General features: G+C 41.8%; 3 protein-coding genes across 9 annotated transcripts; all 3 read right to left on the minus strand.

The window, feature by feature from the left end:
- Positions 1 to 132: 132 nt before the first annotated feature.
- ppie (peptidylprolyl isomerase E (cyclophilin E)) lies at positions 133 to 8,901 on the minus strand. 6 transcript variants are annotated; one of them, XR_006054400.1, is made up of 11 exons: positions 8,814 to 8,901; positions 8,441 to 8,539; positions 8,303 to 8,346; positions 7,088 to 7,114; positions 6,550 to 6,631; positions 6,362 to 6,465; positions 6,149 to 6,272; positions 5,845 to 6,030; positions 1,271 to 1,413; positions 272 to 390; positions 133 to 239 (listed from the first exon to the last, which is right to left on the minus strand). XR_006054400.1 is itself a non-coding variant. In XM_042220803.1 (11 exons), exons 1-10 carry the CDS (start codon positions 8,842 to 8,844, stop codon positions 322 to 324), a joined length of 909 nt encoding a protein of 302 aa, XP_042076737.1. In that variant the 5' UTR covers positions 8,845 to 8,901; the 3' UTR covers positions 133 to 278; positions 311 to 321. The 6 variants fall into 6 exon arrangements, 5 of the variants coding, with proteins under 5 accessions (XP_042076737.1, XP_042076736.1, XP_005922388.2 ...); XM_042220803.1 differs by having other exon boundaries at positions 133 to 278; positions 311 to 390; XM_042220802.1 differs by having other exon boundaries at positions 133 to 253; positions 296 to 390.
- Positions 8,902 to 10,745: 1,844 nt separating this feature from the next.
- Positions 10,746 to 20,388, minus strand: pabpc4 (poly(A) binding protein, cytoplasmic 4 (inducible form)). Of its 2 annotated transcripts, none has more exons than XM_042220800.1 (15): positions 19,788 to 20,388; positions 17,290 to 17,483; positions 15,679 to 15,794; positions 14,590 to 14,729; positions 13,877 to 13,971; positions 13,665 to 13,802; positions 13,451 to 13,546; positions 13,108 to 13,377; positions 12,253 to 12,343; positions 12,061 to 12,156; positions 11,804 to 11,934; positions 11,633 to 11,723; positions 11,414 to 11,544; positions 11,273 to 11,332; positions 10,746 to 11,110 (listed from the first exon to the last, which is right to left on the minus strand). In XM_042220800.1, exons 1-15 carry the CDS (start codon positions 19,978 to 19,980, stop codon positions 11,096 to 11,098), a joined length of 1,857 nt encoding a protein of 618 aa, XP_042076734.1. In that variant the 5' UTR covers positions 19,981 to 20,388; the 3' UTR covers positions 10,746 to 11,095. The 2 variants fall into 2 exon arrangements, with proteins under 2 accessions (XP_042076734.1, XP_005922384.1); XM_005922322.2 differs by having other exon boundaries at positions 11,208 to 11,332.
- Positions 20,389 to 20,874: 486 nt separating this feature from the next.
- Positions 20,875 to 23,508, minus strand: zpcx (zona pellucida protein C). The gene is made up of 9 exons (XM_005922321.3): positions 23,046 to 23,508; positions 22,862 to 22,974; positions 22,720 to 22,793; positions 22,476 to 22,647; positions 22,286 to 22,391; positions 22,121 to 22,206; positions 21,973 to 22,049; positions 21,041 to 21,896; positions 20,875 to 20,955 (listed from the first exon to the last, which is right to left on the minus strand). The coding sequence occupies exons 1-9, from the start codon at positions 23,463 to 23,465 to the stop codon at positions 20,934 to 20,936; spliced, it is 1,926 nt and encodes a 641-aa protein (XP_005922383.1). The 5' UTR covers positions 23,466 to 23,508; the 3' UTR covers positions 20,875 to 20,933.
- Positions 23,509 to 24,330: the final 822 nt, after the last annotated feature.

The following is a 24,330-nucleotide window of genomic DNA, read 5'->3' on the forward strand; positions in this document are numbered from 1 at the left end:
GCAAGAATAAATTACGGAGCATATTAGGTCCCTGTAACCTTGCAAAACCATACAACAGTAAATATGTGCAAAAAATGGTGTTCATTGTGGAGCTTTGAATAGGTAAGCAGATAAGACAATCAAAGAAACATGTTTCATTATAAAATGAGTTTATTGAAATATTTACATGGCAGAAGATCTGGTTTCAAAGTACAAAACAGCAAAAGGTCATCTTGCTCTCAGACATGTGCCGCTTTCACACACACACACACACGCGCACACACACACACACACACACACACACACACACACACACACACACACACACACAGTGCTTTTTATTCACACATACTCTCCACAGTCCGAGATGATCACTTTCTGCTTCGGCTTTCCGTCTTTGGTTCCCTGAGCCTGCAGAGAGAAAACAACAAGTTATCTGACATGACACGATCGTTCACTGTCAGTCCTTTAAATGGTAAATGGCCTGTATTTGTATAGCGCTTTACTAGTCCCTAAGGACCCCAAAGTGCTTCACACATTCAGTCATCCACACATTCACACACTGGTGATGGCAGCTACATTGTAGCCACAGCCACCCTGGGGCGCACTGACAGAGGCGAGACTGCCGGACACTGGTGCCACCGGGCCCTCTGACCACCACCAGTAGGCAACAGGTGAAGTGTCTTGCCCAAGGACACAACGACCGAGACTGTCCAAGCCGGGACTTGAACCGGCAACCTTCCGATTACAAGGCGAACTCCCAACTCTTGAGCCACGATTTAAAAGTGACATCTACAGGGCCACAGTAGTCCAAGCTGTCTCTGCAGATCATTCCAGAAACAGGGAGCCACGCGTTTGAAAGCGTTGTTGTCCGATTCTGTTCTGAATGTTGTGAGAGCTTTTATACTAGTATACTGAACATTCCACCCTCATATTCAACATCCTTTGCTCTCCACCATCTCTCTTCTGCACATGTCCAAAACATCTCAGCATCGCTTCCTTAACTTTGTCTCCAAGCTTCACAACCTGGGCTGTTCCTGGGAATTTTCTAAACAGAAGGTCATGTCCTGTCCACCACTGAAACGCTCCAGATGCAAAATGAAGGCGTGAAAAGGCGAAACAAAACTGTGCTGGAGAGGTCTGTGCACCCATCCGGTGCATTCCCAGGTTTATGGAGCACAAATACTGGTGTATATTGAAAAAGAACAGTTTTTTCTTAACAAAAACCTTTACAAAGTGAAACAGCCAACACCATTATAAAGAAAACTCCTACTGCAGCTTTGACCCTTACCTCCATTGCCCTAAGTACATCCATCCCCTCCACCAGCTCTCCAAACACCACATGTTTGCCATCCAACCAGTCCGTTTTGTCAGTGGTGAGGAAGAACTGAGAGCCGTTTGTGTTTGACCCAGAGTTCGCCATGGAGAGTTGCCCTGTGTGCATAGGAGACAACAGTTAGTCAGTCAGCCCTGCCTGAGTCTAGTTCTGCTCGAGGTTGCTTCCTATTAAAAAGTAGTTATTCCTTTCCACTTTCATCAGGTGCTGCACATAGGGGATCATCAGATTTTGGGGGTTTAGATCAAATACCGTAGACCATAAACGATCTGCTTTAGTGAATTGGCAGCATTTCAATAAAACTAGCTTCAACTCCATCCATCCATTCGCTTCCGCTTGTCCTTTTTCAGGGTCACGGGAGCCTATCCCAGCTGTCGCAGGGCTAACACACAGGGACAGACAACCATTCGCACTCACATTCACACCTATGGGCAATTTAGATTAATCAATTAACCTATCCCCAATAAGTGCATGTCTTTGGTGGGAGGAAGCCTGAGTACCTGGAGAGAACCCACGCAAACACGGGGAGAACATACAAACTCCACACAGAAAGCCCCCGGCCTGATGGTGGAATTGAACTCAGGACCTTCTTGCTGTGCGGCAACAGTGCTAACCACTGTGCCACCCACCACATTCAACTGAATGTGGAAAATATGTTGTTACAATATGTCTGCACAAAGTCTGTGATAACATTACCAGTATTGCAATGATAAAACGTGTGTATTAGCTATACAGCCCTATTGTTCTTCTTTATCAGGTCCAGTCTGCTCGCATAAGCACCAAACGCTGAATAGCCTCGATCCACTCAATCAACAAAAGTAAAAGAATTCAAACATGCTTTTACTGAGGTCAAAATTCTGAGGGTAAATACATGCCACGAGTAAATAAAATAGCTTTTCTTATTCACTGTGGATTTTGCAATGTTCGTTCTGCACGTTCATATAACAATGATGAAGAAATTAAGATTTATCAGTCATCTCTATGTCATGAGTCTAAAATCATGCATTCTGTGCAGAACCTGCCTACATATAGCAGTGCTGATAACCCAAACAAAAACCTAGAGCACCGTGATAGCTGGGTAACGTTCTTCGTGTTATGACAGGGAATGCGCACGTTAACACGCTAATAAAAATATAAGACTCTTGAAGTTACATATTTAGCCTCTCAGCAGGTAACAAAAAGTTATAGATTAGAAGTGGCACTACGAATATTACAGTAACACACCTGCCAGGTTACAAGTGATCACAGATCGAGTTTGGCACTGAGATGAGTCTTCCATGTAGGATTTGTTACTGCAAACTGTGAGCTATTCCAGTATTTACTTTCCTTTAGTATTTGTATTTTTGTATTTATTTATTGTCATTGTCAGAGAACAATGAAATTGCATTTGGGGCTTCCGTACAACCCGTAAATAAAATAGTCAGTTTGTTGAGTGGGTTGTGCCTACATAGTTAATCATGTAGCCTGCAAACTACTTTAAAAAGAACTCAATTTCATCTATAACGCTAATTTTAAAAAAGCCTTTGCGTCAGTAAAGTTCAAAAAATACACCAGTAAGGTTCATTCTTCGTTAAGGCATTACTGTAGTTTTCAGGCTAATAATCCTGAAGTGCCAGAATTACACTTAGTGCCATTTATGTTAAATAGTAATTGACAGTAGTGTTAGTTTAAATAAGTGTTAATTAAAAGTCAGATAAAAAGATCATTACAGCAGCTCTTAGTTACGATGGTATGAGAAAAGTGGTGAGAAAAGTAAGTTTGTCATGAATTAGATCCCACTTGTTTGACTGGTGTGAATGCGATTGGAGGATGGACTGATCTGTTACACTCGCTAACCTGTGACTGAATTCTTGACACAAGTCTGTCAGCGAGTTATTTGTGTTTCCTCACTTGATTTACGAGTTTTCAGCTACATATGCAAAGAATTCCAAATGTCAGCAACAGCTCTTCAGTCATGCCACGTTGCTTTTCAACGCTTTAGCAATCACAGGTTTGAAACAAAAATGCTGGCGTGTCCAATCTGGTCGTACGAACAGGAAGTACGAGCCAACACACCTTTGTCTTTTGTTGCGCTTCTGACGTAAATCACAAAAGAAATGATTCACACTGAAAGACCCATTTTTCCAGTGTTAACAAATCTGGAGACTCTCACCGGATGCTCCTAATTTTATTCTTGGTGATTTTAACAATTGTAATCTTAAGAAATCCCTGAACAATTTCTTTCAATATGTCACTTGTCCTACAAGGAATAACAAAACGCTGGATTTGTGTTATGGACCAATTAAGGGGGCATATAAGTCTGTGGCCGGACCTGCGCTAGGTTCTTCGGATCACAATGTTATTCATCTCCTCCCTGCTTACAGATCTGTGATTAGGAGGGAGAAGGCCTGTGTGAAGCGGACTAATGTCTGAACAAAAGACAGTTGTGTTGCCCTTCAGGGGTGTTTTGATTGCACTGACTGGTCCTTGTTTCAAGAGAGCACTTCTGATTTGGATGAACTCACCGATGTGGTGTGTAGCTACATCTCTTTTTGCAAAGACTCTGTGGTTCCAGTCAGAGAATTTAAGACTTTCCCTAATAACAAACCGTGGCTCTCTAAAGATATTAAGGATCTGATTCTTAAAAGGAAAATTGCTTTCAACGAGGGAGACGTTCCCACTATGAGAATATTAAGGAAGGAGGTGAGGGCTGCAATAAAGATTGCCAAGATGAGGTATAGAAATAAGATTGAGGCAGAACTCAGCAGTAACAACTTCAAAAGAGCTTGGCTTGGTATGAAAACAATGGCAGGGCTACACACGAAAGGTAAAAGTAATATTACCTTAGAGGGGTTTACCTCTGACAAACATCTGGCAGACAGTCTTAACAGTTTTTACCTTCGTTTTGAGAACTTTGACCGTTCTAGGCAGACCAGCACACTGAGGGAAAAGACTATCACTCCCCCATCAATTTGTATTGATGAGAGGGGGGTAGATAATCTTTTTAGACACACTAAAAGCAAGAGTCCTGGACCTGACAACATCTGTGGACAGGTACTGAGAACTTGTGCTGATCAGCTGAGTGGGATTTTTCACTATATCTTCTCACTTTCTTTAGAGCTACAGACTGTACCTAAGATTTGGAAACATGCGATCATTGTTCCTGTTGCTAAGGGCAGTTCTCCTAAGGCACTGAATGATTTTAGGCCTGTGGCTCTGACTTCTTTAGTGATGAAGACATTTGAGAAGATAATTAAGAAGGAGATTTTAATGCATGTTGAACACCATCTTGACCCCTTCCAGTTTGCCTATAGAGCAGGGAGAGGTGTGGAGGATGCTGCTGTCACACTCCTGCATCTCTTGTATAAGCATCTTGAGGCCCCTCACACCCATGCAAGATTATTATTTGCTGACTTTTCATCAGCATTTAATACAATTCAACCCTTCTTACTTGCTGACAGGCTTTACAATCATTTCAAGCTTGACACTAGTGTGGTCGGCTGGGTGACAGACTTTCTGACTAATAGGTCACAATGCGTGAGGGTGAATCATGTATTTTCTGATGTGCTCTCCTCTTGTACTGGATCACCCCAGGGTTGCTGCCTCTCTCCCCTTCTGTTCATTCTGTACACGAATGAGTGTCGCAGCAATTTCACGAACAGACATATCCTGAAGTTTGCTGACGACACAGTGATCGTCAGTCTTCTAGTGGGGGACGAGTCAGGCCATGGACAGGTTGTAGATGATTTTGTGAATTGGTGTGATGAGTCCTTCCTGTCACTTAATGTGTCAAAAACTAAAGACATGATTATTGATTTTAGGAAGTCCTCTTATAGCTCATCACCCACTATCATTAAAACTCCCGTTATTGGGATAGTTGAGAGTTATAAATATCTAGGTGTGGTACTTGACCATAAACTGTGTTTTGAATCTCATGCTGATGCCACTACTAAAAAAGTTCAACAAAGACTGTTCTTTTTAAGGAAAATGAGATCTTTTAATGTCTCATCTGAGATGTTGTCTTTGTTTTATAGAAGTTTTATCGAATCTGTGATGTCTTTTTGTATCGCTGCCTGGTTTGGTAACCTGACGGTGAAGAATAAGAATCGGTTGGAACTTCTGGTAAAAACTGCTAGCAAAATTTCAGGGCGCTGGCAAGATGGACTTTTGGCCATTTACAATAGAAATGTGCTTAGAAAGGCTCATTCTATTATTAATTGTTTGAACCAACCACTTCACAGTGAGTTTGAGTTGTTGCTTTCCGGCCGTCGTTTTAGAGTACCTGTGAGGAGGACTAAAGGACTCCAGGTCTCTTTTATCCCCACTGCATCTTCTCTCCTCAATGGCAAATAACTGTCCTTGGACTTTCTATCACTATTATTGTCATTATTATTTTATAGTATTGTTCTGTTTATTTATATCCTGCTGCTAAACTAATTTCCCCTTGTGGGACAATAAAGAAATTGAATTGAATTGAATCAGCTAAAAACCAGGAGCCTTGTTGACATGCTTCACTGCACCTTCTCAGAACAGTATAAACGACTGCTCACCTGGAGCTGTGTGTTTAAGGACAAAGTTTTCATCATCAAACTTCCGGCCATAGATGGACTTCCCGCCGGTGCCGTTGTGGTTGGTGAAGTCGCCTCCTTGGCACATAAACTGAGGGATGATGCGGTGGAAGCTGCTGCCCTTGTAGCCGAAGCCCTTTTCGTGAGTGCACAAGCAGCGGAAGTTCTCTAAAATTAAAGAGAAGAGTTGTTCTAACAGATAACACAGGTTTCTTTCTACACACATGGAGACCAGTTCAAAAAAAAGAGGAAAAATTTGGGATTTGTAGCATATACACATACACACCTGCTGTCATGGGAACAATGTCAGCCCGGAGCAGGAAGCGCAGTCTCCCTGCTGGCTTGTTGCCGATCTTTATGTCCATGTAGACCTGAGGATTTACTCTGCCCTTTTTAGCCGGAGGCTCACCCTGCAAGAACAAATTACCACCTCACATCTTAACAGATTTATAAAGGGAAGACCTCACAGAGACACAGATTAGAAGTGAAATCCTCTCACCTCCTGAGCTGTAGTTTGGGGTGTTTCTCCAGCTGCTGCCTCTGCTTCAGCTTCTTCAACGCTCTTCCCAGAAAACTTTTTCAACCAGTCATCATCCGACCACACTGCAGGAAAGGAAGACTTAAAGTTTCAACCGCTATTGTTTTTTTAAAGAGACAAACAAAATGTATGAAATGTTTGTTATTCACCTGGTCGAGAAGAACCTTCTTTGATTCTCATGGGTTTGGCAATATTGACGCGGACAGTCCTTCCAAAAAGTTCAGACTCATTCTAGAGGGATAAAAAAAACATTTTAACAATAATCAAACAGATAATTTTATTTAAAATTACAAGGTTTTTGACAGAGTGACGTTATCTGCGACTGTCTGCATAACAACCATACTAAGAGCTGCTCCAGATCTCAGACTACTAAGGAAACCTGCTTCGGTGCTTCCTTTACTACCTAATTTAGCAGATGATACACTAGACTGTCCTTTATGACACTTAATGAAAACGAATGATCAGGTGACTGCCGTGTTTTCAATCATGTGCCACGACTTTCTAATATTTAGGGTCGTGGTGGGGTCGGAGACTATCCCCGTTGTCATAGGGCGGGAGGCGGGGTACACCCCAGACAGGTCGGCAGGCTGTCCGATTGATTGATTGGTAAAAGGGTTCTTTAATGCTGTTTTTTGGTTATTCAATGGGAATAACGTCTCTGGTCTAGCAGTTATATGAGAAACTTACCATGTTATCAATAGCTGCTGCAGCATCCTGCAGAAGATGAGAAAGAAGCCGTAAATAGGTTATGAGGACAGAAATATGTTTCTCCTGAAGTCACCAATAACCATTCAAATGACTCACTTTGGTAAATTCCCAGCTCTTAAAACTGCAGATGAACACTAATTAATGACTAATACCCAAGTTAATACTAAGTGATGATGCCACGCCAGAGAACAAACAAAACTACTTCAACAAGGAAGTGGAAGATCATATTAAGATTTAATACATTGTCATTTTTAATTTAAATAAAAGTATACAGAGCAAGATCATCATGTGCATAAAATAATCTGTGATTGGGTCATTTTACCTCAGTTCATCAAATTAAAACAACAACAACAAAAAAAGATGGATATTTCAAAAACGAGAGAGAACATCAAACTTTTTTGATATAATATGAACACAAACTTCCTCTTCCTAAAAGCGATGACTTGGATTTGGTAGGTAGTGTCATACCTGTGGAATTACACACTCGAGATGAATGAAAAGGTGTTTTTGTAATATGTGTAAAACCATTCACCTAATGTGAACCCTGGCCTTAAAGATACTATGTGCCTTACTGGGGATTTATGCTTCAGTGTGAAATATTATAACTGCAAACCCCTTTGAAACCCTACATCCTAACCTACAGCATAACATGATGTCCAGCTCCCACAAAATCTAACTACATGTGGGGTCGATGCAGCCCACAGCTACTGTGAGTGGCCTGCCGCCGTCAAGCAAATTCCTGGAGGATGATGGCTGAAACTATCAGAGTGGATGTGAGAGAATGTACAAAGAAGTGGAAGAACTGGAGGGACAAGTATGTTTGACCCTTAAAAAACTGATCATACAAGCACAAGGACCCAGGAGAAAAAAAAGTAGCAGTGTTTTATTTGTTTCTATCATAACTCACAGCATATAAAGCACCAGGACATGACTGTTATCTAGCTTTGTAGATAACAGGTTTTTTAAATGATATCATCCCCATTAAGTATTTTTAGTAAGATTTTTAATGACAGCAGGGACCTGACATTGTGCATAATCATTATTAAAAAGAAATTTTTGCCTGCAATTTTTTTTCAGGAAAATCTGACCTGACATAGAATGACCCAACGATACTTGTTCCACTGCTGTATCATTTACATAATACCGTTAATAGGCTAATATTAGCACACTGTAGGCTGTATACGCCGGACTCACCTCTGCAAGCTCAAATTCGATGAATGCAAAACCTCTGTGCTTCTCTGAAAATGTAAATCACAAGACAAAGCCAACACTTTCATCTTGTGCTGCTGCAGGGTTTATTGTTAATCGTGGTTAAAACGGTCCTGATCTTACCCGTTTCATAGTCCAGCGGGATCTGGATGTCGATGATGTCTCCAAAGGGAATAAAGGCAGCATGGAGCACCTTCTCATCCACCTCTTCTGCTAAACCACCTGACATAAACACGCATTTTTAAGATCCGCATTCCAAAAAAGGGAAAAACACTTTCAACAAATACAGTGTAGAGAGCTGGGATAACGGACAGTATTTACATGCCGGGTTAAACGTGAGATCATTTTTCGGGCTAAACTTCGCTTTCGCGCGTCTTTGTCGTGTTCCTGACATGCGCAGAATTACTGTTACGATACAGATTTATAATACAGTCGTAAACTCGTAAGCTACATACACTCAAACAGCGAAAATTTAACAAAAACGGCCATAACGTACCCACATACAACACCCGCTTGTTAGCCGCCATATTGGATTTAACCCTTCAACTTTGAACCCAGCAGCTTCCTATTGGTGGAGAGAACCAGAACTAAAACAGGCAGCCTCGGATTACTGAACTCTACCGCCCCCTGTCGGAGGAATCTCCCATTATTACAATAAACTCTGAATTTTACTTCAATTTGGATTTAAATATTTGTAGTTTTAAAGCCACGATGCAATCTGATCTTTGCTTTGCTTTTTTTTTAAATTAATCTATTTTTGTCCAAGACCGTCCCGCTTAGTTATCAAGCCTATGTAATCAAATTACAGGAAATAAGTAACTTTTATCAGCCTGGGTCACACTTGAAAAGTGCCATTAAATCATAGTTATATTGCCATGGATTACTTTTTTGTTTCTCTTTAAACTGCCACTTTAAATTGGTGTAGAGGGAAGATGTTAAACCATTTTATCACTGGGTTCCTCGAAACAAGTGAAGAAACCCTTACAGGCAAGCTTCCATGTTAGTAAGCCAAAAATAAAATCATTTGATGTGGGTACAGATTTGATTAAATAAAGGCACGAGCAACACCTTACAGTTCACAGTGTAAAAACAATGGAGCATAACTTGATAAGATTGCTCTTGTTTTTGCCACTGAGCAAAGCAGAAATTTAATGGCAACATCCAACGTGAAGGCCGAGTTAAAACATACTCCGAGGTTTCCAATAGAAGACTTAGCAAAAATGGCAAGAGGACCTAGAGTTTCCATTACTTTGGGCATAAAATTCGTAAAGGCTCCTGTTTTCTCTTTATTAACTTTTAATAGAGTCAAACTAATTTCCACATGTCTCTCCTAAATCAAATATTTTCTCTCTGCCTGAAACCAGTCCTTTAATCCGTCAGAGAAATTAATCACAAATAGTAGAAAACAATTGCAAACTTCACAATTCCTCAAAACTGTTAATAGGACAAGCTAAAGATAGAGTTTAACATTTTACTACAACCTTTTAATTCTTTGCAAAATTTGCATTTTCAGAAGTAATGTGTAAGCACTGCAAAGCCACTTTGACAGTTTCCACACTGGATCATTTGAATATAGGGAAACGTTTCCTAACCTTTTTCCTTCTTTTTGATTAAATGCTAAAAAAGAAACACCCTAAATAACACCAAACACAACTTATAAGTACGTTATCATGTTTCAGTATTACTTTGTACCAAAGTGTTTATCAGACACACACTTAAGTGTGTTTGGTCAATAACAGGTTTTGCAATTTTGCCTCTGCACACCACCATCATGGATTGTATATCAAACAGTCAAGATGTGACTGGAGTGACTTTAACCATTTTTAAAAACATAGTTCCCCATTTTCAGAGGTTTAATAGCAGCTGGACAAATTAACTTAATAATTTTTCTTGTTTTTAATATTTGGATGAAAAATCAATGACTGCTGAAAGACTAGAGCCCATGAATATCATCGGGTGCTTCGTTTCATCACTTGAGATGCTCGGCCAGGCTGTCACTGCAGTCACCTTCAGTTGCTGCTTGGTTTGTGGGTCTGTGCCTTCAGTTTTATCTTCTGTAATGAGAAAAGGCTGCTCTATTGGGCTGAGATCAGATGCCTGACTTGGCCACTGAAGATTATCTAGATTTATTTACCTGGAGTAAACTCTTGCTTTTGCAGCTCTGTGTAATTCTCCATTTGCACGTTGTAGTGCTCTCTGTGCGGCTTCATTACAGTTGTCTGAACCTGAGCAGAGTCTATAGCTCTGCACACTCCACATCACATCCTGCTGCTTCCATCAACAATCACATGATCATTAAAGCTGGTGGTCTACTTCCACTGCCCGTGCCATAACATTACCTCCATCACGTTTCACAGATTACTTGATATGCTTCTCCGCTTCTGCACACTTTCCTTCTCAATTAAAATAACACAAGGTGAGTCGCCTGGACATATCATCCCTTTATTGAAATTACCACACACCCATTGATAACGTGTTAGGATGGAGGAGTCATCTCACACCAACATGAAGCTTTCAAGCAAAGACAGAGAACAAGGCTCTTTTTACTTCCTCTCCTTTGCCACAAAATAAAGGGCCTTTGTTCAAGATTCATTTGCATCACTGCATCTGGTGTGCAGCGTTAAAAGTATTACAGAACTACAAAATTATGCATTATGTAATATTTTTTCAAAGTGTACATTTAAAATAATGTTTTCCTTTTTTTTCTTGATTTTTGTTTTCGTGCGATTGTTCAGAAGACTGAGCTTTCCAGCGTAGTGCGTCTCTTCCCATCTCCTCTCAGTTTTCTATGCTCTGAAACAACACAATGTCTTCCCATTAGTGCCGCACAATCTTTATTATAGCCTAATGAACCTGATTGATTAGCTTGACTAAACATGGATTTCAATACCAAGTTAGAATAGCTCAGAGTCTTCAGGATGTGGCAGCAGCAGCAGTAGGAGCCATGCCACCTACTTTCTGGGTGGCGTCTTTCTTCGCCTGGTGAGCCTGTAGAACTGCAACAGCTTCTTCTACCTGTACAAACACAAACATGAGCATGACGCAGCTTAGAAAATGGATACCAGACTATTCAGTGTGCTTGAGGTAGCGAGGTACCTTTGAACGTAGAGACTCATGGGACTCAAGCATGTGTAGTAATTCAGAGTTGTCGATCTCCAGCAACATGCCAGTGATCTTTCCTGCTAGGTTGGCATGCATGGTCTGAATCAGTGGGAACAGACGCTCCCCTACGGAGAAAAAAAAATTGTGAGTGAGTATAAATTTGCCCAAAAACCAAAACCCTGAACAGCATTTGTTTGTATCTGTCAGTCTTACCCAGCATCTGTTTCTGCTCCTGAGGAGGTGCAGCAGCCAGCATGGAGGCCGTGAGGGGCTCTTGGCCCTGAACGTGCACAGCTGGCTGAGTCTGGAAGGCACAGTTAAGACTTAATGAGGAACAATGTGTCAACATTTGGATGCTTAATGTGGGAGAAGTTAATGTGATACCTGCTGTAAGGCAATAGGTTGCACCACCTGGGGGTTGGGGTTACGGACACCAGTGGCGTATTTGTAAGGAGGCATGGCCCGAGGACCGGGGACTCCAACTGAAGGACGAGGACCCATGCTCTGACCACCAGCTAGCAACCACGAGGAAGAAATTACAGTTTTAATAACACGGAAAACATTTGTATAACATCAATATCATTGATTTCAAATTCCAAACCCGTAGTCAACGAATTGATGCTATTTTTTTGTGAATGCACCTCGTGGGCCTTGTGTGCTGCTGCTAGGACTCATGTGTCTGAGGTTGGCACGGGGCCCTGGCTGACGCAGCGAGCTGGGCATTGCTTGGAAACCCCCTGGAAGTGATGAAAGAACAGATAAAAACAATGTGAGTATGGGCATAATGTTCAATATATCACAGACATGCGCTCCATCATGGTCCACAGGCTCACCTTGACCTCGTCCACCTTGTTGCTGCCATCGGGGATTTGGTCGCATTTGAGCGATCTGATTGGGTGCATAGTATGTAGTCCTATTCTGAGCCTGATGAATGCAAGAAAGTCAAATGTGTGATCAATACAAACTTATTATTTTGGGTCCTTGGAGACAATCAGAACAACCCTGACAGCACCATACTCTCTCCATGTTGAGCCCAGCCTCAGGCCGTAGTAGCTAGTCCTCATAAATCAACTCTTTCCCCCATAAAAACGACATTCGAGGACACCCCAGCACCCTCAATGATCAGTTTTGACACCTCAGTATATATCAATAAAAATGCGGTGGGACGACCATTAGAATAGTTTGAGTTTTTCCAAGGATAGCTTCATAGCCAGAGACCACCCTCACTAACCTCTGATGCACACCCAGTCATTTTGTTCTTCAAGCAGGCCTGAAATATGATAGAAACCACCCTGAACATGCATGCGTTCCTACTTGTAGGCTTTCAAGGGGAGAAGAATTAAGTTGCTGCTGCTTCTGCAATGCACTTTGCAACCGATCTCCACTTTGCATGGCATTACTGCCTGCTCTGTCCTGTAACAGGTGTCGCTGCTGCTCATCCAGCTTCTGTCTTTTCTTTGTTTTTGCAAAAGAAGTCATCTTTTAACCAAGTGGTCATGACTGAAATCACTTTTTGGAGCTTTTTCACAATAACACCTGCACTACAGCTCTAAACAAAAATAGTAAAGTTGAACAAAGAAGGTGAAAAGCATCTGTGCATTTGTGATTGTAATATAGCCCTTTCATATTAAACACAGTAATACAATCAGTTTTAAAATGCACATCAAGCCTGAATTTGATTCTCACACCTGCGGCACAGCTGGCATGAAGTATCCACTAGTGGGCTGGAACTGATTAATGATGGCATTAGCTGGCATGGCTCTCATGCCAGCTATTCGCTGCATGTACTGGTTGGTGAGATGGGCTTTGCGCTCCTCTTTGCGCTGAGCAAGAGCCACGTAGAGAGGTTTAGAGCCAACAATACGCCCGTTCATTTCAGTCACAGCCTTGGTAGCCTCTTCAGGGGAGGAAAAGCAGACAAAGCCAAAGCCCTTGGAGCGCCCCTCCTCCAGCATCACCTAAAATACAGACAGGGGAGGTAACTTATGTGTTGAAGTCTCTTATTTATTCAGTGTATTGAGCTATTTTTACCTTAGCACTTGTAATTGAGCCAAATGGAGAGAACTCCTTGCGCAGTTTCTCATCATCTATTGTGTCATCCAAGTTTTTAATATAAAGATTAACTCCCTGAAACAAAAGGTACGATTTATCCAGAACCATCAGCTTACTTACTGACATTGAAATATAAATGTTTATAAAATTAATTGATTTTTATTTTGACAGATGACCAGTAGTTTCTGCAGACCTGATAACGACTGATCCTCTCTTGTTTCAGCTGCTCAAACTTCCTCTTCAGCTCCGCCTGCCTCTCCATTTTCTTCTGAGCTCGGCCCACAAACACAGTCTTGCCGTTGAGTTCAGTGCCATTCATCTCCTCTACAGCCTTTAAATGAAGCCACATTTGTCAGAGAAAACAGACAAACGCACACTTGACACATTTCCAAAAGTACAAAGTACCTTGTTGGCATCCTCATGTTTTTCGTAACTAACAAATCCAAACCCTCTGGATTTGCCGCTGGGGTCTGTCATCACCTTCACACTGAGTGTTTTACCTGCAAAGGCCAAAAAAAGTGGATGGAAAATGAAACAATGTGGCTGCACAGGAATATCAGTGAAGCACAACATTTTTCAACTTCATCCATTAAAAGTACAATTCACAAATTGCTCCCAGTGCACCGGCCAAGACCGGATCTGCCCCCCAGGAAGTTCTGTTCTGGATTTGTGCATCTGGAGTGTGCACTGGATTATCTTTACTATTTCCAAACAGTGACCCTTCAAGTTGGATTTACTTCTGGGTGAGAGGTCAAAGTCAAAGGGAGCCAAGTCTGGAAAGACTGCGGAGCAATAAACCACACTTTAGGTCTTTTTGGTTGATTGATCACTTCCAGGTCTTCCCCTGGAGGACAAATTCACAGTACACGATGTGCATGCTCCTCAGTGCCCCACTAATCAGATGCACCACCTTCATGCTTGCGCTACTGCTCATAATGATCCTAATCAAGAAGGATGAGCAGTTTTGACACAGAAGTTTTGCTTTGCAGTCCTTCCAAGTTTCAGGTCTACAGTGAAACTGCAAGTACCAGTGGTCAGAGCGATCTAAAAGTAGCAGGAGCGCTGCAAATGCTGCAGCTCTTCATCTGGAAATGATCAGGAAACAAATTTAGATTTACCGTATTTGTCAAAAATCTCCTTCAGGCGTTCATCATCCATGTCGTCCCCAAAGTTCTTGATGTAAACGTTAGTAAACTCCTTAGCTTTGGCACCGAGTTCAGCCTCCCGTTCTTTGCGAGATTTGAAACGACCCACAAACCTGAAGACAGAGGGAGAGTAGCACAGGCACACTCTTGGAAAACAGGCTTGACAAAAGAGAAAAAAGCAAAAAACAACAAACCAGACTCCATCTCTTTTGACTTCCACTTTCCAGTCTACAAAAACACTGGCTGTCCGGGGTTCCACGTTAAGAATGATCAGCAAAAACCTAACCCCGCAAACACAAGAACAGGGACAACATCCACAACACAAATTCACAGCTACGTTTCATCATGGGACTCATCATTCCTGGGGTGAACAACGTGTACAATCCATTCAACTGCTGTTAATACCACCAGACGCAGGCAGATATGTCGGCATGCTAGACAACACAGTGGCAACCATCTTAATTCTTGGTCCAAAACTTGATGTGGAGGTAGATGGAGAGGGATGGAGGAACAGTACAAACGAAAGCTGAGGAGGACCAAATGATCTTATATACCTTGCCATGATGACCTCTCCCCTTCTGCCATCCAGTATTGCATTCCTGCATTCGATCCATCACTAAAACACACAAGCATGGTCATACACACACACACAAACACTCCAAGATGGGTGACCAGCAAGTGAACTGAGGCAACAGAAAATGCAACTGGTAGGAAGGAAAGGTAAGAGGTTTTTAGTCTGTTGTCTCTTAGTTTAGAGGCTATCGTCAGACTGGCGGCAGTAAGAGATGAGTGTATTAGTCATATTATTCACACACAAGCTCACCAACTGAAAAAAAGACACAAAAAGTCAGTTGACGCAACACAAACGTAGAACACACAAGTCAGATTTATACATTAGACACAGAAAACAACATGATCTGATGCACATAAGCTGCGGTTTTCAATATCATGATAACTTTCATATTATATCAAAGTCAGCTTGAAATTCAGGCAAATTCTTCAAAAGCCTTCCAACAACATTAAACATCCACACCTCCAGTTCAGAGATTATCAGACACTCACACCTTGCGGTCATTCAGAAGCATGCCGTTCATCTTCTCGATGGCGCGATCAGCCGCGTCCTGGGTCTCAAAATGGACAAAGGCGTACCCCTTGGAGCCGTTTTCATCACACACCACCTACAGTGCAGGGAGACGCACATAGACACGACTATGAATGAAGGCAGTTCTTTCATTTTGAAGCAAGTTCGACATTTGGAGAGTGGCGTAAGGCGACTCAAATCGGTTTTATCACTTCTCTGGATGTGTCCAGTGAAGAAATGATGTTTTGCTGTTTTAAATGGATTTATTGTTAAACTCCTTTAATTTAATTGTAATTTTTCATATATTTTTTCACTGTTTTTAATTAAAGTTTCCTTTCTTTTCTTTTTTTTTCCCCTTAAAGATACAATAACAGATTCTAGGCTGCTGCTATTGGCTACAAGCTTAAACAGCAATACTGTTTAAAAGGATCCATTATGCTTTTTTTCTAGAGTAGCTTTGCATGATTGCCTGTCTGGAACAAGCCAGTCTATCTCCTCAATAAATCCATTTTCCAAATGGAATACCTTCACAAACAGAAAGTTTGAGGGGAGCTTATAAACTATCTGAAATCAAACATTTGGAGTGAATCCTGAGGTTTTGGCTTTAAAGGATTATTTGTACATAAACTGACGTCATTACTGGAAACACTTTTCATGTGTAATGTGAGCATCCACCACAGGAAGAGTAATCTTGCACCAAATACGCCAAATCTGTCAGGAGTTCAGCAACCAACATGCACATCTCAGACCTCTGAAGGTTCTTATCTATATCAGATATTGTGATCATGTTGCCTAACAACCACCCACAACAGCTAAAGCTGCCACAGGTTTCATATTTATGCACCTTTAACACCATATAAAGGCACTTTATCGTTCTTATTTTATGACAAAAAACATCACCTGTATATCCATATATATCCTCTCTGAATATAATGATATATGATCTATTATTATACCATCATGTTGCCCGGTGTTTGTTAGTTTGTTGCCTGGGAGTCACCTATCCACAACAATACGTAATTTACTGACTATAAAATTTAATGTGTGATAAATAACTGTGCTAAAGGTGCTAATTTGTCAATCTTACAAAATAATAATTTACCAAAGCATCTCATTTTGGTTTTTCCCTCAGGTGCATGTTATTCACCCACAAAAGTAAAGCTTGAAGCATTAAAATATGCAACAATGAGAAAAGTTAATTTATGACATCAATATGGGGGTATATTGGATAGAACCTATTCTTCACCATCAGACCACAAAAACTAAAGAAAGGCCTAACAGGTCCAAATGAAGAAACAGGTGTGGGGACATTCCTGTTCCCTTTTCTTGTTTTGAACGTGTGCAACTACCAAAAAGTTGCAAACTTGGTGCATTTTACAGAAACTGAGGCAAAAAGCAGTTGAGGCGTTGTTTTTTTACATTTGTCCTCTAAAAGGCTTCTGTTAAACTTGATCACTTTATTTATGCTCAAGGTGCAATTTGACTAGTTTTCCTGTTGGAACCATGATTTTTTTTCTTTTAAATGTATGTGTTAAATTTCAAACCAGCAAATAAATTAATACATAAATAAATCAGTGTTATGTCAACTGTACCTTGCAGGAGAGGATGTTGCCAAAGGCAGAGAAGGTGTCGTACAGGGCTTTGTTGTCAATGGACTTGTCGAGGTTCTTGATAAAAACATTGCCCACACCCGACTTCCTGAGGGAGGGATCTCTTTGGGACCACATGATTCTGATTGGCTTCCCTTTCACCACGTCAAAATTCATGGTGTCCAGGGCTCTTTCAGCTGCCGGAGGAAGAGCAGAGAGGTCACAGGAAAGGTCACTGGTGGTTATTTACATGTCAGAAAACATATCAGTCACCTTTATGTGTCATGCTTCGGTCTGTTATCTGCTGATACCATGCAACAATAATAATGCAGCCATTTTTAATGCATGCACTATAATAATAAAAGAGAGAAACCGCTTAAATGCGTTAAAACAGGCCGCTAACATGTTCAAAGGGGTGAAGGTACTGCAGCAGACAATAAGGCTGATGAGATTTCTGCAAGCAGCTGGTAAAAGTGTGGGGGGCAGCTGCAGTGGGCTAGCTTGGAGCACATGTCTCCCTGTTCTGATTAACCACATGCTGCTGAGCCACATGCCACTTAGCAATGCAGCAGGCCTTCATTTAAACACTATCAGAATATCAGCTCATGTGGTAGAGATGAGCAGTAATATGTTTGCATTGACCTTTATTCTGTGATCTGTAGGCCCAGGCGAACAAATGTACACCCCCTCACACATCATGTGGGCATATGCCAAACATCCTTTTGTTCACACACACACACACACACACACACACACACACACACACACACACACACACACACACACACACACACACACACACACACACGACTTTCCAGCTGAAAGTGTCTGGTAAACAAAGCGGAGCTGCCTTGCGTCTGCTGGCATCAGCAGTTTGGTTTGCAATTGTACTTCACAACCTGTGCGCTCAGGGAAGGTGTGTGGTCACCGTCAAAAACAAACAAAAAACAAAAAAAAAACAAAACGGGGACTTAGGGAAGGTTCAGAGTTGGGAACTTTATTCAAAAAAGGCCAAAGTGACCTCTGTTGACCTCATATATCAGATGTGTCGTTTAGAAGAGAAAATGGAGCCACTAACGGTCTTGAATTACCCATTATTGTTAACCACTTTTTATTTAAGCATTACGGAGCAGGCACGTTTTGGGCTGCACAGGGGAAAGCTATATTTAGAGAGGGGTCCTGAGAGGTATGTGCTGGCATGGAGTGCGAGTAGGGCATTCTCTACCACTGATGGGGAAGAGGCATGTTTAAAAAGAATGCTCAGAAGAGCGACACCCAGGTTTGTGTTTGTTTACAGATACAACTGTGACATTAAGAAATGCAGCAGGGAACACAGTGAAGCATGAAGACCGCTCTGTTTCATATGAAACGCTCTTTACTGACAACTGCTTTGTTATAGTTTTGCATTAGTAGCTGTATTATTCAGGCACAAAGCTACTGCCCCACAGACACGTGCTCAGGACTCCATATAAATGCCCAGCAGCCAACACCCCCTCCCCCCTGGTGTCTACACCTCTTGTAACAAATGGTGTCTTCTAACTTTTGGCTCTTCTCACGTTTGTAACGGAACGATATCCTGAAAGCGAGCCACTCGTAACCTCTCATTTACTTTGGCTTTTGGTAACCAACTCGAGCGCAGATAAGCTGTGACAGGTGTTTTTTGTTGATAGGACAAACAGTGTCAGCGCACCCCCAAAGAGAACCACAACACCTGCTACCTTTGCTCAGTGCTTTGATACTCCCGCATTGTAACTGGAAACTGTTTTATCACAAAAGGTACTTAACAGCACTGCTGATACGGTTACATATACATTCACTTTTGTGTATCATGACATATTAACAGCTTTAAGTGGTGAGGATATAACAGATAACCCAAAAGTGTGTGTGAACTAATCCCAGCTATTAAAGCTGGGATTCAATTCAAATAGAAACAGGATCAGGTTTTTCCATTTGCAGTGAATATACAGACAAGCAGCAGCACAAACAAGCAACAAGCAGTGCAGTGGGCTCAGCTGTGCTTGTCTCTTTCATGCTTTCAGTGAACATGCCAGCAGAGGGCAATGGGAGTTAGTTTCACTCAACTCATTGGCCCTTTAAATAGGCACAGAAATGGGTCATTTTGGTTTTTAAAAAGGTGTAGGAAAAGACTCCATTTACCCAAATCTAGGCCTGTGATTTATGGGGATGGTTTGTTGATTTTGGCCAACTTTTAAGGACAGTTTAAATTCTGCATGTTCTGGGGGCTTGAATTACATCAGAGACACACACAGGCTGCTATATTACCAACCATACACGAGAACTGGGACGTGCTTATGTAGGTCAAATAACTGATACAGTCTAAAGAACTGCTATGAACATTTCACACTGCAAAATTAACCACATTTATTTGCGTTTAATTCAGGCTCTGTACACAGTTTCAATGGCAGGCTGGAAATGTCAACATGTTCACGCCTTGTGGAGGCAACGTGCTCACACAGCACAGCTATCCCATCCCTGCTTACCGTCAGCCGGCTGTGAGAAGTTCACATAAGCGTATCCCAGGGACCGCCGGGTGATCATGTCTCGGCAGACCCGAATGGAGAGCACCGGTCCGGCTGGGCTGAATTTCTCGTACAGCATAGCCTCCGTGATGTCGGGGTGCAGGTCGCCAACATAGAGAGAAGCCATCGGATAACTCCCCGTCGCTGTGTTCATATCGCTGATTTCAGAGGATGAACGCAAGGCTTCGTTTTAAAAAACGCCAGAAAAATGTCGGTATGGTCTCTAATCCGGATCCAAACTGCGCTTTGGTTTAAAGACACGCTGCACAAACAGCTGATCGGGCGTTTTGAAAATGCCAAACCTGGAAAAAGCAGCGCGATAAAGACTGAAGTGTTTCCTTTAAAAAAGACAACTTCGAGTTAAGCCGGAGGCCTGATGTTTGTTTTTTTTAAAATAATATTTTGCTATTTTTTTTAAAGGTTTCTATTTCTTTAAGTAGATCTGCACTTTTTAAGATTTTGTGGATTTTATATTTTTTATATTATTTTTATTTTAAGTTTTTCAGGAACAGTGAGTTGGACACTCACGGTTGTTTTGTGGCCGGGGAAAGAGACTGCGTGGGGGCAAGCATGGGCACTTTATAGAGAGTGACGGTGCGGAGGAAATAGTGGCCCGGGTCAAACTTGGGGTGGAAAAAACACTGAGCATGCGGCGTAAAAGGGAGAGCGCACATGGTACTGTCCCAACTACAGCGCCCAGCTCCCTACAGCGACATCTGGGTGGGAATAAAAGCCTTTCACTGTAGCCAGGATGGGGCGTTTCATAAACAGGCTAATAATGTGATGCACTATTGAGCACCGGTGAAGAAATGTTGTGAATGAGTATGACTGCCTTATTTAGTCGACAGTGTCATTAAAAAATAAATAAATAATAAAAAAAATTAAAAAAAATGCAGCTTGTATTTCAGACTTTTGCTGCTATGATGCCAGGTTTCTCTTGGAAATGAGATTTTTACCTGGATAAATAAAGGACTAATCCAACTTTTATTTAAAAAACAAAACAAAAAACAAAAAACAAAACAAAAAACGCAAGAGTCATGAGACCAGATAAGTGCACATCAGTTTTATTTATCTCAAGTACAAGTTTAAAGTCTTTTCATGCCGTGGTTATTCTGCATTCTTCATCCTCCTGAGGAAAAACAAAAACCAAATTAAATCAGCCATCTTCACATGCATTAAACAGTCTGCCAGCTAACTGCAAACAAGTCATTTACCTCAACAGATTCAAGAAAGTTGAGTGCAGCCCCTTTAGTTTCAACTGTTTTCTTTCCACTGGACTTGTCTTGTGTACCACTGCCTCTTCCTCATAACTCAGTGTCTGCGACCCATCAGCAGCTTTGGAAAAGGAGAGTTTGGAGCGCGTTATTGGTGGGATTTCAACTGTTCCTTCAGGCATCATAGCACCATCTGTCAGCATCTGGGGCAGGTCATCATGGTTTGGGTCCTTAATCTCATTCTGCAGCCATTTTTCACTTTGGGATTCCTCTACAGCAGCTGCGTTGTCCAATTCTGCTGAATTTGGCCGTTCAACCAGCATAAGGTACTTTACACTAATCTCAGCTGGCAAAGAAAAGTTAACCGGTTCCTCTTTGCTGTCAAAGTTGCCAGATCTTCCAGACCGGCTTTTTCTTTTGAAGTCCTCTGGAACAGCTGGGTGTGGAGGACTCTTCCATCCGTTAACCATAGTTGGCAAATTCATAGTTGACGGAGAAACACTACTGAAACTTTGACCTTTGATCTCATTGGTCGGATTCGGATGAGGTTCTTGATTTGTGATTGAAGAATGCAGTTTGGTAATGTCATTTGAGTCAGACTGAGGAGGCACCTGTTCAGGTAGCCAGAGCGTCAGCCTGGTGGCAGGGTCCTGACTTACAGCCACTACACCCTCTGGGCCAGCATTGAACTTGCTTCTTGGAACAGAAGAAACTATCACATCAGCAAGATCTGGAAGAGCAGACTGCATGGAGTTTGGGACGTTAGCGCTTTCTTCTTCGGCAATTGAAGGCAGAGTTCTCTCACCATCTTCATCCACAATGACAAAGGGACCAGTGCTGACCACAGCTTTGGCATCTGAAATGACATGCAGCAAGTCTGTTATAAAGTTTCTGTCTTCCATCACCTTCAGACAGAAAACCAAAGCACTTACCACCAGGAAGGTTTTTGGCTTTACACCTTGAGCTACAGCACTCACATGCCTCCAAATCACCACTTAGTTCCTCCCATCTGAAAGGAAAGTTTCATTTATAGGACATTGGTAAAAGAAACAAACACATACATTATGTGAATATTGATACCTTGATTCAATCACATTATAGTTGCAGGATTTAGAGCCTGGGGTGACACCTTGGCCTGAGATCAGCACGCTACAGTGGATATACAACTTGTAGAGAAGAGTACACAACTCAGTTCAGAGAAGATTCAGAGCTGCACATCAGTGCAATCCGTTTATAGAGACTTACCTCAGAAATGAGATAAGACGTGTTCAGAACAAAATTAACCGCATCTGCGCTGTTGGAGGCCACAAACGTCACTCTAGTAGTGGAGGAACCCAGTGGGGTTACGCACCTGCAGTAAGCAGTGATATCACAGGCAATCAGAAGGTTAGACATAACAAAAACAGTTGAGATAGACACCCAACTGAAAACTCACCCTTTGTTAAATATGACTGTTTGCCTTGGTTTGGCCCGAGGCTCAGGGAACACCGAGACAAAGCAGGACTGGATGAAAGCCTCTTGATTTATTCTGGTTTTAGCCAAAACCTGAAGATTGACAAGCTGGCCTCTTTTGTAGATATTTGACTCTGCTGCGCTCGTCCAGGACGCTGCAGGAAAGAACTGCGTTTACAAATTAAGCTGCAGCTAAAACTTGATGTTGGATGTGTTTTATTACTTACAACTCATGGCTTTGATGCTAATGTCATCATTCTCAGGAAGTGCTGTGTCGCTAAACTTTGGCACCTTGTTCAACCTGTAAATACATGGACCTACTGTAAGTATGGTTGGTGACTAGCTGCAGACACTGAAGTAAGAACATACCTTTTTGCAACACAGAACACGTGGACTGCAGAGGGAGTTTCCCACCAGGTGGGAGAAATTCTTCTCAGATTCAAGAACAGGGTGTTGGTGAACACCTCCAAGTCATCCTCCACCTGTAAGATGGTGCAGTTTTGGTAAAGGCTTCATAAAAAGATGCAGAACTGCAACAGAACTTTATGCTCACCATAGGTGTAGTTCCACATTCAGCAAAACCATAAGTGAAGACAAATTCATTTGCAAGCTCTCCATTGCTGAAGCAGCCATTCCCCAGCTGTATTTCCTCTCCAGTCAGTTTGAGACCACTGACACTCTTATCAACCAGCACGGTTAGTGTAGATGCGTCACAATACACCTGTACTCTGGGAACATTGAGGAAGGGAGAGAGTCCAGCTAGCCTGTGAAAGTCAGGGGTCCAGGATTGCCAGGAGCTGAAGATTGGGCCTTGCGGAGTAAAATCAAAGTTTCTTCCAAATGAAAAAGGCACTCGATTTTCATAAACTCCCACAACATCCTGGGTGAATCTGCCATTGTGATACAGAACAGACTGAACAGCAATAACACAACCAAGAAACACACATAAAGATATCTGCGTAGTCCCCATCATGAGCCCCAAACAGGACCAACAATTCAGCTCATTCTCTTTGCCAAGTGCGTCATTAATAAGGTGCAGCGATAGTGGAGACAGGTGCTGGCAATCAAGCCAATGAAGCTGACTGGAAATGATTCTTTATTCAGTGTTAACCCCACGGCAGGTGGATGGGACACATCTAAGATTCTGTTAGTGAAAAATGCAAAAATAAATGAAGCAAAATGTGTATCTTGTTCACATTTGTGGTTGTTCAGAACTTGGTTTTTGAAATCACTCCGTTGAAGGCCCAACCAGCTGCCGTTTAAACCTGTTCTTGAGAACTATTCTAACCAGAAGGCATAAAGACAGGATGGCTTTATATGGAGACGAGCTGAAAACAGCTCGTTTCAGACAGAGGGACACTGAAGGGTTGCACCAAGGCCCAGTTTAAGATAAGTCAGGATTATTTGGAACTATAAATTATACAAAACTGTTTTAGTAGACTCCAAATACAAAAAACATGGTGCTGGATATAAGAATTATGCCTGTTTGTAAGGTGTTTGTGGGCTTGGTGATAACATGAAAACTTGTAGGTTAAGTCATCTGGCAGGCCATTCCTCGGCTACAATCTGAACAAACCAAAAGTTGTGAAAACTTGGTTAGTTTGGGTTAATCTAATGTCTATAACACCAAAAAAACTTGTATTTATGTTACAGAATTTTCTTAGGCAAAAATATTCAAAATTATATACTTCTATTAAGTAGATGAAAGACATGTAATTTAACTCTTTTCTTTTCTTCTATGTTGAGCGAACCTCGAGATTTAAGATTTAAGATTACATGTGTTAGATGTGTGTCGGCACACATGGCAGAAAACAAAATCACACTATAATTCTGGAATA

The sequence above is a fragment of the Haplochromis burtoni genome, unplaced genomic scaffold (assembly GCF_018398535.1).
Source record: "Haplochromis burtoni strain Fernald_Lab_line unplaced genomic scaffold, NCSU_Asbu1 Contig_55, whole genome shotgun sequence".
Lineage (NCBI taxonomy): Eukaryota > Metazoa > Chordata > Actinopteri > Cichliformes > Cichlidae > Haplochromis > Haplochromis burtoni.